General features: G+C 42.5%; 2 protein-coding genes across 3 annotated transcripts in view; one reads left to right on the forward strand and one right to left on the reverse strand.

Moving 5' to 3' along the window:
• Positions 1-12879, forward strand: part of LOC125765421 (serine/threonine-protein kinase Pak) — a 58396-nt gene extending 45517 nt beyond the window's left edge. Inside the window, exons 6-10 of one of the 2 annotated variants that reach the window (XM_049430555.1) lie at positions 3244-3512; positions 5688-5925; positions 6445-7298; positions 7371-7589; positions 7660-12879. In XM_049430555.1, the coding sequence (XP_049286512.1) occupies positions 3244-3512; positions 5688-5925; positions 6445-7298; positions 7371-7589; positions 7660-7743 (1664 nt within the window). In that variant the 3' untranslated portion in view covers positions 7744-12879. The remainder of the gene's footprint in view (positions 1-3243; positions 3513-5687; positions 5926-6444; positions 7299-7370; positions 7590-7659) is intronic. The other variant, XM_049430556.1, reaches the window with a different exon arrangement.
• A 347-nt stretch (positions 12880-13226) lies between these two features.
• On the reverse strand, positions 13227-17558 carry LOC125765406 (structural maintenance of chromosomes protein 6). Its single transcript, XM_049430474.1, has 6 exons — positions 17292-17558; positions 16132-17219; positions 14584-16059; positions 14296-14497; positions 13847-14208; positions 13227-13746 (listed from the first exon to the last, which is right to left on the reverse strand). The coding sequence occupies exons 1-6, from the start codon at positions 17403-17405 to the stop codon at positions 13722-13724; spliced, it is 3267 nt and encodes a 1088-aa protein (XP_049286431.1). The 5' UTR covers positions 17406-17558; the 3' UTR covers positions 13227-13721.
• Between the last annotated feature and the right edge of the window lie 575 nt (positions 17559-18133).

Consider the following 18133-nt stretch of genomic DNA (forward strand, 5'->3'; position numbering starts at 1 on the left):
GCTTGTACGATCGCACAGTGGAGGTTCAACTTTTAAATGGCCGATCTTCGGGTTTGGTCTTACCAGCTGCTGCTGGCTCCAGGAGTGGGTGGGATAGGTCGGGTTTTTGGACGATTTTCTTTCCCCTTCTCTGGTGTGTTGCGTGCGTGCCTTTTTTTTTTTTGTTCGATGCGAATTCAAGTGAAAGGGATTTCACTTTCGTGGAGCATAGTTAGCGCGTGCAAGATTTTGCATTTCATTCATCATTTCATTCCCCGGTAAGGCTATCGTTTGTGGTGCGCCGCACGGGACCTGAGGTGATCGGATTGGAGAATGCAAATTCTCACGGCAAAACGGTCCCAAAGAAAAGTATCATAAAATCAGCTACCAAGCAAAACAAAACAAAAAACGAGCTCCCACGGCACAAGGTGACGAAAATGAAAGAGCTAAACATTTGTTTCAAAATGAATTTTGAAGATCATCGTCACAAAAAATATAACGTTGCTAGATGGGAGATGAAGTGTTAATATTTGTGATAGAAAACAATGTTATTGGGCTTCCAATTTTTCACCATCAAATGTTAAAAATGTATTGTAATTTTATATAATAGGGAATATTTTATAATAATTTCCAATCAACAAACGCAATACAAACCCACGAACAATAACTTTGAGGCTTCATCTGATACGACTTTTGTAGAAAACAAATTTGAACCATTTTTAAGCCAAATTTGAATTTTGATGTAGTTGATATAGATCATCAGATGATTCACATCTTTCGTAATTAAGCGCAAGAAATTTAATTAAGATCACTTGCATTTGTCTTTGTCAGCTTATCTGTAACTAAATGTATGTAATAATTTTGTTTTTTGCTTTATCGATACTGTATTCAGAAATGCATTTTATTGGCACGTTTGGTATTGACAATTTATTGAACCATTTTATATCAGGTTTGTTTTCACTGAAATTATTAGTCTAGATCAGTAAAAGATCATAAGTCACGAGTATTGATAAATTCTCGGTTTCGGTTCGGCTTCTGATTATCTTGAGGTCTTTTGTATCTTGAGTTTGCATAATATTAATATTTGCTTTTGATTGATTTTTTGTAATGTTTTGTCTTCTTCTTCTTTTTTTATGGCCTGCTCAAGGTCGAGCACGTCGTGTAGACATGGCCTGGTCTCCAATCCTTTTCCAGGAAACTCGGTCCAGGGCTGCACCAATGTTTTGTATTGCATTGTAATCAAAAGGTTTTTTGCCTCATTGGTTTTGCAATCATAATTTATGAAAATATAAATTATAATTCAGACTAAATCACATCGACAAAAGACGCTACAGAGAATTGATTATAAAAAGTTCTAATGAATGAAAATTATCTTCCAAATTGATGAATTATCTGAACTATTATATAAATAGTAACAAATTTTCTCATCATCGTTACTCTTTTTCAATGAAGAAATGAAAAAAAAAGCTACAAACACACACAGGAAAATTAGTACAACATTTCCTAATTATCTCGAGTAGAAGGTGAAGGGCACCTTCCGGTCGGGCAAAAGCCAATTAACGCTCCAAACAACATAACACTCGCGACCGTTCATACACCGGATGATGGGCAACAAAAGGGTTCATCGTGTCAGTAAAAATGTTGCTTGCAATGTGTTATAATTTTCACTTTCGTCTGGCAGTTCGTTCGTAATGCTGGAATGGGTATATTCACATGAAGACAAGGTTCGGTGTTTCGGATCTCATGTTAGCTCACACATTAAGGATACAATCACACATCATTTAAAGGAGAAAAGCAAGATCAATGTCGAAAAGCGGTCTGGTGGCTTAAGTGGAACGTGAAATCCAATATCCTCATTCACGCCCGGAAGCAAACAATCGTCATCAATTGCTGTCCTCTGATGGAGTCTAACTCCAAAGCAAACTCTTATCATTATACTTTTGCACAGTTTTTTACTTCCTTCTCGTGATGACGTTATATCAAGAATGGTATTTTATTCTATTTTTGTCTATCATTCCATTTGATACTAACGGATCAGTTTTGACGTACCAGTGTCACATTGATGGTTCTCCATTGATGACTCGCTGGTCTAGTCTGGAGGCTTTTCTTTCCCATCGTCCGCACTTATTAAGTTCATCAATTAGCAGAGATTCGTATTGTGGCGATCATAGTGTCTGTTTTTTTTATGTCTTACCACTGTTTCTGTCCGTGTCTTTTCGGATTTGATTGTGACAGAAATCACGTACCCGTCGGGAGATGTATCTTACTGGGTGTGGGCATGGCGCTTAGTTCAAATTAATTGAGTTATTCAACTGGCCCGACGGCCCGAACCTCTCCACCTTTCGCTCTCAGCGCCAATGATGAACGCGGCGAAGTCATTGCCGTTTGTTAGCCGATGAAGGGAATGGGATGGGAACTTTACTCAATTAAGCGAGCGGAAGGGACAGTTGTCGCGACGGCATTAAACCCCATCCGTATCACTTTCGAACGCCGAAAGCGGCGGTCAATCGATTTATTCGCTCATGGAAAGGGTTTTGCCTTCCAGTGGACGATGCGCCAGTGAAGTTGCTGGGCAATTTTGGTACAATTTCCCAACACCTCCAGCAGTGGTGAGAATGGTAAGCGAACCGGTGTTACCATTACACCATGTTGTGCAGTGGATAGAAAAAGCACTAAGAAACGGAGGAAAAAACCGTTGAATCCGGATGGGAACGATCGATAGGAAGGTTGGAAAATGTGCTCGAACCAATAAAGCACGGGAATGGAGCACGGTTAAGATTATTTCCATTGCATAATCCACAATCGTGTTGCGCAAGAATAATTCAATTGTTTACGGATTCAGTTCACTTGAGCTGCAAAGTTAAGAAAGAAATCTAAATAAAAAGTGCTGCAAACGAAATAGGTGAATATTTCAATCTAAACGAATGTTATCCTTTTTTTGTTTAAAATTTGGGAACGAACAAAGGCTGTGTTACGACGATGCCTTAGTATTTCTTCGATCGATTTACCTTCCCAAACACGACTGACGATCATGTAATTGAGGTGAACTCAAGCCTTAATTTGTCTTATGTCTGAATGTCTTAGGTCACTCGAAATTAAGTTCATTCCTCATTGACTCCATGTCGCTTGGTTGGTAAAATACTTCTCACAAGATATTCCAGGTTTTTTGTTCTGCTCAGTCTCAGTTTACTTCCACATTCACCTTACGTTTAACTGTTGCCGATGTGGCGGATGTTGGATTTCGTTATTAATGCTCAACTGTAGCATCGTCCATAGGGTCGTCGCTGAGCCGGGTAAGCAGCAGCAGTCCCAGCAGCACACCAACCGACTCGGAATCGCACGGTGGCCCCGGGGCGCAAATCATCTCGAGCAGCCATTCGCAGGCCTACAGCCTTGGTCTGTCGTCTCACAATTCGGCCGGTGATCATGACAGCGACGAACTGGGCATACTCAGTGGCAGCGCCAGCGGAAGTATCAGCGGCAACGGGATACCACCACCGATCGCCAGCCGCCCCGAACGGACCAAATCAATCGTAAGTAATGTTTCACTTATATACGTAACGTACAGCATGAAAAAAGGGCACGTGGGTAAAAGTCTAATTAGACCCTTGGTGTATTTTCCAATAAATTTCCATAATGCTGTTGGTTCTCAGTGAGCGCCAAGGTGTGTTTTGCCGAATGACACGAATGGACTTTCCGCAGTTCTAGCCACCATATGGTTTACTGCTTATTTTCCACAGATTCATGCAAGGTTATGTAAATGAATCATTTTGGGCTTTCAAACTCAAAGAACTAACCCGCCCACTTTAGTATCGAGGAAAGTTCAATAATTTGCTTTTCCTTACTTTAACGTTTAGTCGCTGACATAAAAATAAAAATTATATGTAAATAATTGCACAAATCAAGTACCAAGTTATCCAGCAATGTGAATATCCCGATCAATAGGTAATTAAATTCCTGTAAGCCTAGTCCCAACATAACAACATGATAACGCAGTAAGAAGATCAACAGTTATAATATAAAATTACTCGTTAAAAAATGACAAGTAAGAATCTCGATGATTTTGAATTTGTTTTACGCATCTTCGCATGCTTTGAACGATACATGTTCCGTTGTAGATAGACGGTATAGAAGATGAAGAAGTTCCGGGCGAGATAACGTAATAGAACAACGGAAGTGACATTGATTAAAGGTATCCATCTTCCAAAACTTAAAACTACTCTGGAATGTTGTCAGCGCCTTGATGAACGTGTTACAAACGCTGCTAGGTTTGGAATTTCCCATGTTTCATTCATTCGCTATTTCTACTGCATATTACGACGCGTATCTATGCTACCTTTTGTGTGTAACCTTGGCATGCAGATATGCCTACCCCCGGTGTGTCCCTTATGGATCATTTATGGCGATCCTCCCTCAAGCCATTCTGTCCCATGAAACGGTGCCGACTGTAAAACATTCGCTACCCACCGATTGCCGCCATGTGTATGCGTTTTGGGTCTTCTTTCGAGATTTCACCATAGAACGGTCACAGGAATGCGGAAAGACCGGGATAGTGTGAGGAAGAGAGGCGAAAGGGTCACCGGAGAAAAAGGACAACTGAAAAAGGCAACCGATTTAAAATTTGGAAGTATATGCTGTTCACCTCACAGTGGTTGCTGATCTTCAGTTACTCACCATCGATCGTCTTGGACGCACACACACCTTAGGTGTTTGGTTATTAATGCGTGTGTACGCAATGTGATTTGTTATTATTGTAGTGATTTGTATTATTTCTTCGAAGTGTTTAGTAACGTGCGTTCTGCCGTAATTGTCGTCATGTTTCAAGAGATTTACAATATCTACCAGGAAACGTTTCATCGTACCGTGTCGGGTATAATTGATCGGCTTTCGCTGTTGCTGTTGGTAAATTAGCTTTTTTTGATGAAAGTTTAAGTCAAAGTTTTAATAAGCGTGTGGATGATAAAAATGGACTGATTTTTGAGATGGCAAGTATCTTGCCATCTGTAGTGGGCAACGTTTTTCCTTTTGAAGCTGAACTATATGTAGTTGTAATTTTGCATCATAACGTACTACGTGTCCTGGAGATATAGGTGATTTAAGTTTTGTAATATCTTCTCACGTTTGGAAAAAGATCACAACGCCAAACAGAAGCGTAGTTTTAGTTATACAATGGTGTACATATTTGACTTGGGTTGCGTGTTCTTCAAGACTTCCTCCAAGAAGATAAGCGTTCAAGACTCCCACACCGTGCTCCGACAGTGCATCTGTGCTGAAGGATAACGATCTACGAAAGGGGACCATTCCTTCAGAATTCGCGGTAATTAGGGATTATAATCTTGAAGTGTCTTTCCGAAGATGTTGCCTTCATCAGTAAGTATGATGCGAAAGGGTATGCAAACTTTTGGACTGACGTGGCCTCGAACTTCATACAACTCAGATTCGGCTGATTTTTTGGCCGGATCTACTCCGATAATTTTAAGGGAGCTATAAGAAGGGTCAGAGCCCAAGGCCACCGAAAAGTTAAAGGCTAACTTTATTGCAGTCAATTTTATGTTTCTATCGCCTTTCGAAATCAGTCCATTTTGTTATTGATCATCGTAATTTTCACAGCATAAATGAATGTATCGACGAACTGATCATGTCAGCGGGTTATTACTTATCTTACTTATTTGCTAATTTTCATTCTATTATCCCATTCGCAAACTTAGTATACACGCCCGATTGATGATCCGATCTCACCGCCAATACCTCCGCATTTGAGCGCCGGGGCGACACACCAATCGCTGGCGAGTTCCGGCACCGTACGCAGTCCAACACAATTTGACAAGAACAAGAACTCGGTCAACGCGGCATCCGCACAAACGATCAGCAGCCTAGCGGGTACAGCGGTGACCGTTCCGAGCCAACAGCTGCCTCAGCATTTGCACCACCATCATCAACACCAAGGTAACTTGCCCTTAGCTTCTGCTTCTCTGGACCAATTCGCTTCCATGCCACTAACCGTACTACTACAATTATCGCAATTGCAATCGCCAAACCAACAACAACAACAACCTTCGCCAACAACTAACAACCAACTAACAACAACCATAACCACATTAACGCTAACAGTAAACAATAAACCGACGACTACGACACCAGCTACGGCGGTTCGTCCCGCGATCGTTGCCCCGCTGGCACGTTCCGACGACGACGATCCCGACGACTTGGACGATCTTCCATCGGAGCACACCGATGACGCTCCGACCGACGCAAACGACGACCAACCGCTTCGGCCCGCTTCCACAACGCCGGAAACGGAACCATCGCTAGCGGCGGCCGCGACGGACGGCGAGTCCACGCAGCACGTTACCATCACGACGATAACAACAACAACGACGACTACTAATACTTCTACCACCACTAGCATTATTTGTACCATTACTACTGCATCGCTTACCGCTACTACTACCGCTACTTCAACAGGGGCTGTCCCTCTGGGGACCGTTACCGGCGTAATACAACCCACACTACTCAATCATACGTCGTCCTCCAACCTTACAGCTGGCAACAATGGTCTCAGCAATGACAGCACCTCGGTGGTGGCAGTCGCCGCAGCAACGGCAGCCGCAGGTGCTATACCTGCACCGAACAACGTTAACAACGGTACCAACCTCAACAACAGTACGACGACGACAACTCCGGGCGCTACGATGCAACAGCGGGCCGCTAACTTGAAGAAGAAGAAAATGTCCGACGAAGAGATCCTGGAAAAGTTGCGTACGATCGTGAGCGTGGGCGATCCGAAGCGGAAGTACAACAAGATGGAAAAGATCGGCCAGGGCGCCTCCGGTACGGTGTATACGGCGATCGAAAGCTCCACCGGTATGGAGGTTGCGATCAAGCAGATGAACCTCAGCCAGCAGCCGAAGAAGGAACTGATCATCAACGAAATTTTGGTAATGCGGGAGAACAAACATCCGAATGTGGTGAACTACCTGGACAGCTACCTCGTGTCGGAAGAACTGTGGGTAGTGATGGAATATCTGCCCGGTGGTTCGCTGACGGATGTCGTAACGGAGACGTGTATGGACGAGGGCCAGATAGCGGCCGTATGTCGCGAGGTCCTGCAAGCGCTTGAATTTCTCCACAGCAATCAGGTCATTCATCGGGACATCAAGAGTGACAACATACTGCTGGGTTTGGACGGAAGTGTCAAGCTGACCGATTTCGGATTTTGTGCCCAGATCTCACCGGAACAATCGAAGCGTACGACCATGGTCGGTACCCCGTACTGGATGGCACCGGAAGTGGTCACTCGCAAGCAATATGGACCGAAGGTGAGAAATGTTTAGTTGAAGTTTTGCGCACAAAACGCACTATTAATAACACACCGTTTCCCGTCGTTGTAGGTTGATCTCTGGTCGCTAGGCATTATGGCGATCGAAATGATTGAGGGAGAACCACCGTACCTTAATGAGAATCCACTGCGTGCGCTTTATCTGATCGCGACGCACGGTAAGCCGGAGATTAAGGAGAAGGAGAAACTTAGCACCGTCTTTCAGGATTTCCTCGATCAGTGTCTGGAGGTGGACGTTGATCAGCGTGCTACGGCATACGAACTACTTAGGGTAAGTTTAACTGCACTAGAGATATTAAACCGTCGACTAACACATCAATCTGTCCGCTATGGTTCGATAGCATCCCTTCTTGAAACTAGCCCGACCGCTCGCTAGTCTAACGCCGCTCATCATGGCCGCCAAGGAAGCAACGAAGGGCCACTGAAAGCGGGAGGACGTCGTTCTACCATCGGCCACCGTTGGGACCGACGTAACTGATGGACCTTCCTGCAGTCGTGCTGCCGATGCTGGTATGGTGGCTGGCACTGTCTGCAGTCCATCGCCACTCACTTCCAGCAGCGAGCTAAACGGTAGCAGCAGCAGCACCGACCACCACACCGGCAGTGAGTCAAAACGTGATAATCCCAGTATGGCCAACGTACTGTTGCCGTCCATCGATAACAACAGCTGCTAGTTTTTTCGCGCATGCCCTTTGCCGCTTCCGTACCCGTGGGAACATGTCGGCGGATCTCTTGTGCAGTGCATAAGTGACGAAAAGAATGCGTTAAGTGTTAAGTAATGCAACGTTACTACCGTTACGTTACTCTCCAGTTTACGGGCATCTGGTTGCACGTGTAGTGTCGCCGGAGGGTGATAACACAACACAAAAGCACCTACAAACGCAAAGGACTGAAGCGAATAGAAACAAAAATGAACGAGTACAGCTTGTATATAGTGAAAAGGAATGGTTTCGATGCCGAAAACATTGATTCGAATTTGACAACAAAAAAAAAGAAACAAAAAAACAAAACTATTCAGTAAGCAAACAAGTGAAAACGCAAAGGGTAAACAAAGTAAACCTGCGTAGTCAAAACCATTACTTTTAGTTTTGGGTAAACATTAAAACAGAAAGAAGACTAATATTTAATATATAGATGAATTATTAATTAGATGCCAGCAGCGAAAGCACACAGAAAAGAGAAAAAGAAAACATTGAAAGACCGCTAGAAGGTAGAACAATGGAGAACCGAAACACAATAAAAAAACACACACAAACACACACACATCAAATGTATAAGATCAATGGAAAAGGGCGATGCAATCGGTATAAGGATCATGGTTGCGGATTGTATTTGCATCTAGAAGCAGTCGTAGCAAAATATAAAATATTAAACACTACACAACCACAATAAGATGGCAGAGATGTTAATCCATTTATGGAAGCGCATAGTGATAGTTTCTAGCCACACAAACACACACACAGACATACACTATAGAGCAGTCGGTATTTTTGTGGAAGCTCTAGCAATCGATAGAACGTGCATACTGTTGTATCAGAGACGAAGGCACTAGCATAGAAGCAAATACATACACACTCAGAAACTCCTTTTTTGCTTTCTAGACGATCTCTAGTGTGTTATAGCAACAAGTAACAACAGGTGAAATTAGACGGGAAAATCATATGCACACAACCTACACATATACAATTAAACATATATATGAGACGTATATTGATGCTCATGGAGGACATCGTGCATATGAAAAAATCAACGGCCGCAACGACGTGTAAGCGGATGGTAATGAACCATTGTATAGTGTATATAAATAGTACAAAACAAAACAAACAAAAACATTACTTTACTACAGACGAATGGCTTAACATAAACATGTGAAATCAATACTAACAAAACTGGAAAACAACGTATAAACGGAACGCAACAGCAAGGTAACATATATGCAAATGAAAGAGAAACGGTAAACTCGACGATGTGATGTGGTTAAATTATCTAAGCGGTTCATCCGATTCGAATGTAAGATCTTCGTTTGTAGAGATGAACGCGACTAACAAAGCAAAACTCTAACAAAGAAGAAATTCTTCCAAATTAAATGAAAACAGTCAAACAAACAGTGGATACACACACACACGTTCAATCTAGGATAAAATCATTCACCAGGATATGAGCACACAAACAAAAAAAACACACAAATAAAGCGATTATAAGTGGTGCAAACAAAGTGGAGTAGAAGATGAGGGAAACATTGGAACAGAAGAACACAAAACATAGAAAACACAAAACCACAGCACGCAATGTAAACAAAAGAAAAGAAACAACAAAAAACAGAACACAACCAAATGCAAATGAAAAGTGAAAAGTGCCTACAGAGAAACAAAACAAAACAAAATGCAACAGAAAGGAGAAACCCCAACAATTGTGTACACATACATATATGACCCGTTTGTGTTTGTGCATGTTTTGGGCGGGTTGATAAGCGCATCTACATCTGTATATTCTCTTTTCGTGCAAAAAGGCACGCAAATGTATAGTCAATGGTTCTTTTTTGGTGCCGCGCTCTGTCTTTGAAACGTTTAATTGAACATCAAGTGGAAAATGAAAATTGCCGAAACGGCCGAAACTGAATAGATGTGTGCACAACAAAGCCGTTTCAATTCCCAACAGTTACTTCTTTTGTACATGCGCATGCAAAATAGCACGTATGAATTATGCACTCACTCAACTCGATAAGCAATCAATGTATCAGGAGCAGAAGCAAAAGATATGGTTTGTGTCTGTCAGCTTAGATTTTTGCTTGTGTTACTACTGCTGTCCACACCGTAATGATGGAGGTAGAAGGTGCTTAAACCGTTTCGCACATTTTCTCACGCGAAACGTAATAATATCGTACGGAGGAGATCAGCTTCAGCCAATTCCAGGTCGAACCGTTGCAAAACAAATTGCATTAAATGGCGGGAAGCACTTTCGAACAGGCACAGACAAACAAATGGACGGCACAAGCACACAAGCTACACAAAGTATTATCATACATTAACTAAAACATAACACAGCCACAGACAGGAACAGGAACAAACGCTACATAATGAAATGAAGGCCTGAAGCGGATACTCTAGCACGACTGCAGACGTTACTACATTACGTCTGGGCGCTATAGGAAACACATATGGAAGCGGAAAAGAAATACTACACGAACGTTTTGCGTTCTAACGTCCGACCTAATGGTTCGTCGTGTTGTGAATGAACCTTCGTTACGCGTTATCCGTACAAAACACGGTAAATACTATCGTGCTGCGTTCCTTATTATGTTGCATTTCCTCATCCTCATGTATAGGTATAGTTGCGTGTGTATTTTGTTTGTACGAAGAACATTAGCGCGCTGCTAAATATGGTAGAATTAATTTATATTTCACTCCTTTTGCTAAACGACTCAACATCTCTCTTTTCTGTGCGGATGTTTCGCTTACACAATCATGTACAGAGTAAAGAAGCTGCGTATATAGTTTTGTGCTACACTTATTTCCTAACTCCTAAGATACATCCATACTATTATACTCGATTGTGTAGAAGGAAGTGGGAAGAGGCACTTTTGGTTGGTGAGTTTCTAATTGCTCGACAATAAAGAAGAAGGAGGATTTATCGTTACTGCAATAAGTAAAAGCAAAAGAAGCAACAGAAGAGTAAAAGAACACATCGTTACATCGTTGACATCATCAGCTAGTTACAGAGCGGAACTATTTTCACCAGCATTCGTTGTTCCATCCTTCCGATGAGCTTCTGCTACAGTCATCTAATGTTTAATGAGTTAATGCGCACACACAAACACACACACACACTGTGAAAGGGAAGAAGAAGGACCCGTTTAATGAGGAAGCAAAATGATATAATTTTCGTCACAAAAAAAAAACAAAATGTATTATAACGTACGAAGGGGGCGATAAAGTTCCCAGTAACGAAAGGAACAGGCGGGGAACAAAACGAAAGATGACAAAACAAAACATGAATAAACAATTTACATGCAAAAACAAAACAAAAAACATACTCCTCTCACACTAACTAAAACACACAAACATAAAACATGCTGAAACACACGTTAGTAACAAAAGAAATTCAACAAATGCCATACCATGGGTCTTTTTATTTTAATTTGTGGCGTTCATATGGGCGAATGGATCAAGGGTTGTTTAAGCATTTAATAAGCATTGAAAGATTGTTTTTCTCTGTTAGAAAATATCAACCACCATATAATTGTGGAAATATTATCTGGTTAGGTTTTTTTTGGAGGGTCACAAGAATAAATTGTAATTCCGTGTATTCTCAACTCGTAATAGACGACTCAAATTTATTCCACCAAATGTAGAGCGTCTCCTATGTCCGACAGATATTGCTTTATTGGAGTACAGAAGTTAAGGCTAATGCTCGTGCAGGATATCACAAAGTGTTTGTCTGAAGTTCGCTCTTTTTTAGCTTGAACTCCACATACTCCAATACTTTCCACATTTTTAAAGACTCCTGCAAATGATTGACTTGTGTCAGAACATCCTGTTGCCCCAAGTTTTTGTTAAATAAAAAGAATTTTTTTATATAAAACTTTTCTTAAACGCCATGAAATAATTTTAAGATTTAATGCATAAAACAATAGGCGCTCACAACTCTCGCAAACACCGTATGCAAATCGCTTTTCCTAGAGGTGTGGGGAACTGATTTTTGTGACGTGAATGCAATTTTCATTTTTATTTCCATCGATGAAAGGAAGAATGCAAACAAATGGTGATATAGAAAATGTTTCCATCTCATTATAACAGAACAATCCAATTTGTTGTGTGTAAAGCGCTTGCATAGAAACATTAAAACAAAAGCTGCTTAACTATCGAGAACGTATTTAAGCACCTACCCCTTCCCTTTTCATACTTTTATTAAGAAGTGTATAACCCTCGTTCAATGCTGAAGTACCGTTAGAGAGAAGCATATAAATGTGTAATGAATGAATAACAAACAAAATTTCGTTTCATTCAAAGGTTAATATATAATGGAAGGAAAGACGAAAACAAACAGAAACAAACAGAAATTCTCCAACAAAACCATACACACCCACACACAATAAACAAATGTTATGTTATAAAAAACAATGAAAGAAATAAAAGAAACATGCATATATAATAAAATAAAACAAACAAATGAACACCGTGTTGTCAGGTAGTTAGTGAGTGAAAAAAAAACATATTAAAGTTTAACACGGAAACTACAAATCCTGATTAGCTGATTGGCGGAAGATGGGACAGTATCGATAAGCACAGGAAATGCGTTTAGCGGTGTACGCTTACGCTTAAAATCGAATCGAAGAGGGCGAGAAAGTATAAGAATAACACCTAAATAACACATGTATAATTATGTAAAGTGAAACTTAGCACAGAGCAGTACAGCGGGATAGTAGGATAGAACGAATGAAGACACAACAATGGGTGGAATGGGATTTGGAAAGAAAGAGAGAGAGAGAAAACAGAACAAGAAAGCTATATAACAGAAGTGAAAAGAATGAAGGCAAAATAAAGAAAACATTTTATACGATACGGGTGCGTGCGATTGTTTTAATGTCGGCATGTCGTTGTTAATCCTTCCTATTGTTACGCGATCAATCATATGCTATAATTTTAAATTATTTTGTCTTGCTATAATATTGTTCCTATAATTTCTAGCCATGGGGCCTTCTAGCAAGTAGGCGTAATGTGAGTTGCATATATTTAGGCGTTGCATCATTTTTAGAAATATTCAACATAAAAAAAACAAATCAATTCGGAAGTGCGGAAACGGCGTGATGAAACCAAATATTTAGACACGGTAACTTATTTATTGATCGAAAAATAAGGTACATTGTGCGCTGCTTGTTACATTTATTGCATCAACAATCTGCCTGTTTTCAGTAATATTTGACTTCTTCGCACGACAACAACAGAACAGGTGACAAAGTATTAACAAGACTCATAATGCGTTTTGATTAACGACTAGCGGATGGTCAAATTGTCCTTATAACAAATGGTCGAACGGTAGAGTATTTTTTCCAGTATTCTTCTTTCTTCTATGCTTTCACAAGTCGCGACACAAGTACGCTACTAATTTACTACTCCTTTTTCTTCAATACTGTTCCTAATTTTAAAAAATTGTTTGAAAAATGTCAAAATGCCACATCTTGCCTTCAATGTAAATAAACTTCGCAACAAATCCGAGAAAACCACATACACATTCTACATTCGAAAGGCACATTTGTTCTACCTATTCTTCATCCGTAAACTAAAGGTCATGAAAAGAACTGACAGTAAATGCTTGAGAATGTTAAAAACTTAACACACATTTTCAGGACTTATGTCATACTTTTATGTCGATCGATCATTTTTCTCCTCCATAACATTATCGTTCAGCAACGTTGCGGATCTTCCATTCTGAAAAGGAAAACAGACACACGCACACACAAAACGAGATTTATATCAAGGAAGTTTTCTATTATATTGCATTTCCCATTCCCAGTTCCCCCTTACTTACCGATGAATTGTTAGATGTTCCGTACCCTTTACCTCGCTCATATCCTGGGGCGTAAGGAAGCAGAACTGACGGTCCGGTTTTTTGCTCGCCTCGTTCAACAGCAAACGTGTGATCGTATGTCGGTTCACCTGATCGGTAAACACGTCATACTCGTCCAAGAAAAAGAACGGTGTGTCCACGCACGACCAGAGCGAAATCAGAAACGCTACGGTGGCGTACGAACGCTCACCACCGGACAACGATTTGGTGGTCGATACCGCATTCTGAATGTTGCTGTCCCGTGGCACCACCGAAAGTGCGAGCGTACACTGCTCTTGATCGAACCGGATCGTACCAACGTAGTTCCGAATCTGCATTATTCTCTGTGAAAATGGCGGTGGGGTAAATAAACGAAACAAACAGTGAACAATGGCACATTGTAAAATGAATCTAAAGCGCATCTTTCTTACCATAAACTTATGCTTTACACGAAGCGACATGTGCGATGTCAGATGGCACAAGTAGTTGTAGCGCGATTTGCGTATCTCGTTCATCAGTGACGTTATGTTCCGGAGTGCGGTCGAGTATCGAACAACTTCGTCACGTTCCCGTATCTTACTCTCGAGCTCCTCCAGTACGTCCTCCAGCTTGTCCTGGGTAGAATTCACCTGTCTGTGAAAGAAAGAATTATAACCGTATTAACGATCGTACATTAAAGATCACAACCATCTTCCCCTGTCTCTCTCTCTTTCTCTAACCTGATACGTTTATCGGTGGTATGAATTTTCTTTTTCAGCTGCTCGACAGAACCGATCGTTTCTTCGTTTTCGGGTCGCTTGCTCTTGGCCAGTGCTTCCTCGCGCGCTTGTTCAACCGATGTGTTAAGCGCCACACGCGTTTGCTTTCGTTCACGCATGTACTGCTCGGCACGTTCCAGTGCCTGCCGCTTTACCTTGTGGTTCGTCTGCAGATCGTGCCGCTTCTTTTGCTCCTCATCGACACGGCACTGGATGCGTGCAATTTCCGCTTCTACTGCAGCCATTTCGCTTTTTTTGCTCTGCGCTTCCGCTTCCTGCTGCTGGACAGTTTGGCGCAGCTTGTCCAGCGACGTTTGTTCGGCCTTAATATCATGCTCCAATTTGGTGATCATCGAGCGCGAATGTTCCAGCTCCGCTTTTAGTGTTGCCTCTTCCGTTTCACCCTCGAAAACAATGGTCTCAAGCTGCTGCAGCTGCTGCTCGTTTGCTAGCAGCTCGCGCTGTAGTTTATCTTTGCGCTGCTGCTGCTTCTGCAGCTTAACCAACATCTCCTGTAACCGTTCGTTTTCCTTTTCAAACGCGCCGTTCAGTTCGATCAGCTCACGATGCAACTGTTCCTTGCGCTTCTGCGTCTGGCGCTTCAGCTCGTCCATGCTGACCTGCAGATAGCGGGGCGGTTTCTGCTGCAACCCGTACGATCGATATTTGGGCTGGGGGAAAAACTCCGAGCACGGTTCGGCTACGATCACCTTGCTCAAATGGCGCGGCACATTCTCGATCTCGCTCGTCAACTGTATCGCCGTGCTCTGATGTTCCGACACGAGTATGGTATCGATCGAGGCGCTATCGATCAATCGATTCATCACGACCGGATCATTTACCTTGATCAGGTTCATCAGCAGATGCGTTCCGTCCTGCTCCCGTACGCATCCCTTGCGCACATCGTACAGCTCCTTCACGAACCGTCCGGTAAATATAGTCCGCTTCTGTAGGTCGGGAAATTCGCGCTTCAGCAACCCATCCAACGTACGCCAGTCTTCCTGCGTGGACACAAAGAACGCCGGCAGACAGCTGCCGAGTGCGGTCTCTACGATACTGCTCCACTTTTTGTCCCGCACCTCGATGTACTGGCCGAGTGGGCCACGCGGCAGCTCGGAAAATTTGCCCTGCTGGTGCAGCTGCCGGATACGAGCGTCCAGGGCAGGCATGTTGACACCGTACACCGCCAGCTTGCTGCGTGGGGCCGTTTCGAACTGCTCAAGCTGCTTGTCGATTCGGGATGATTCGTTCTGCTTTGCCAACCGTTCGTGGTGCTTCTCTTCCCGTACCTCCTTCATGTTTACCACCGTGTCGTGCATCATGTCCACCTCTCGCTGCGCGTTATTGATCATCGACGTTAATTCCGCGTTGCGCTCGTTCAGCTGCGCCTTTTCACACTCCACCTGTTTCTTCTTTGCCTCCACCTGGGTGAGACCTCTAAAAAGCGGAAAATGGAAGAAAGGTGATAAATCAGTACACGGTAACACATTTTCGTCTTGTTACACTCACCCAAATTCCCGTTGCTGCAAGTCCTGCTCGATTTGGTTTATGTCGCTCTGTAGTCGACCGATCCGTTCCGTGTTATTTCTTACGATACGTTCCACAGCGGCCTGTTTCGTCAGTGCATCGCGTAATGTCGCCCGAATGGCTGTGTACGCTTCCTTCAGCGCAACGTACTCCGTCTTCTTACCCTCGATATCGATCCGGTGCGACTCGACCATACGCTCCGTATCGGCCACCAACGATTCACGGTTACGAATGCGATGTTCCTGCTCCTCGATCGACGACCGTAACTTCTTCAGCTCATCATCCACAGCCGCCAACTGCTTCTCCTGATCGAGCACGTTGCGCCAGGCTAGGTGTGCCTGCAATTCCTGCAACAATTCTGCCAACCTTCCAGCTGACTCGAGATTTTGCTGCTTTTCCTCTAGCACCTCAATCTCGCTGGTCAGATACTGGAGGCTTTTCTCCTTCACCAACAGCACGTTGCGGGCTTGTTTCGCAATCGTGGCACATTCGTTCAGCTTCTGCTTAATGCTATCGATCTGGGTCGCCTTCGAAAAGAACGTGTACTGTTTGCTTTCGTCCGAATCTTTCAGCAGCGACCGAGCCAAATCTTGATTCAGTACGCAGATAGGATTGTCCACCTGGATGTTGAACGCTAGCAACACTTTCAGCAGCTCAGCACGGCTCGTCGTCACAACGTGTCCGTTTTCGTTCTTTAGCTTGTACGAGCCACCTCCGGACGCTTGTATTGTGCGCTCACAAATGATGCGCCTACCGAAGCGTTCCTTTTCGTACGCGTCGAAGCATGTGTTTTCGAGATGAATCTCGATCACGGCCTGTGATTCACCGTGCTTAATCAAATCCTTCAAACTGTTGCACCGGTTCGTTTGTCCCGCGTTGCAACCGAGCCCGATTGTTAATGCCGCCAGAATGGCACTCTTTCCGCTGCCGTTCTTACCGACTAACAGATTGGCGCGTTTGTTAAACTCCACCGCCAAATGTCGATGGCACATGAAATTCTTGAGCACTATCTTTAGCACCTTTCCGTTGCGTAACATCTCCGGTTGTTCCATTGATGTTCCGGCAGCCATCTGTAGTGGAGAAGAGCGTTTAGAAAGGCCGCAAAAATTAAGCTTGGAGTATGGAAACGGGCAAAAACTTACGCTGGCTTCAGCCGCTGTGGAATTGTTGTTGCCATCATCTGCCCGATGCCGCTTTGCGAGCGATGTGTGGGCAGGATCGTTTGGATAGTGTGTTCTTTTTCGCGTTTCGTTCATTATAATGCACTGTACATGTGCAAGTACTATGTAGTTACACAGAAATCACGTATAAAAGCGAAAATAAACAGAACAAGCCGTTCGGACGACGACGCCAGAGATAATTCCGTTGTTTGAATAAATGAGCGTGTGAAAGAGAGGTTGCATCACGAGTTGCTTTCATGCTGAACTGACATGCTACTTTGACAGTTTAGCACAAAAGTTTAAATTTGACCATAGGGATTTTTGACCGTTATCTTGCATACAAGATAGAAATTTGTTGATAAAAAAAAATTTAGGGCTATTTTGCTGTTGTTGAATATTGGCTAAAATGTATTCTTCCTGCTGATCAATGTTCGAAAATGAAATACAATTGGAAATTATCAAAAATATTGAAAATATTGCAAACAGTAACTTCATGTCCATCCACACTATCTGAACTCAAAATTCGAGGATCAAAGATTCAAAGTTCGATGATCATCTTCTATATAATAGAAATATCTTTCCCCAAGGATAATTGAGACGTGATCGGTTCAAGTCAAAGTGATGTAATGGTCAGTGGAAAAATGATTGAAAGAAGACGAGGTACTTGATGGTGAGCACTTCAAAAGATTTCAGTGGTAGTATAAGAACAATTAATTAAGTACATTCGAACTAATGATTTGTTGTTATATTTAGACAAATGTTTTGATCTTTATTTTGATTTGCAAATTCCATAAATGTATTTAAATTTGTTTTTGGATTAATAT

Source organism: Anopheles funestus, chromosome 2RL (genome assembly GCF_943734845.2).
Source record: "Anopheles funestus chromosome 2RL, idAnoFuneDA-416_04, whole genome shotgun sequence".
Lineage (NCBI taxonomy): Eukaryota > Metazoa > Arthropoda > Insecta > Diptera > Culicidae > Anopheles > Anopheles funestus.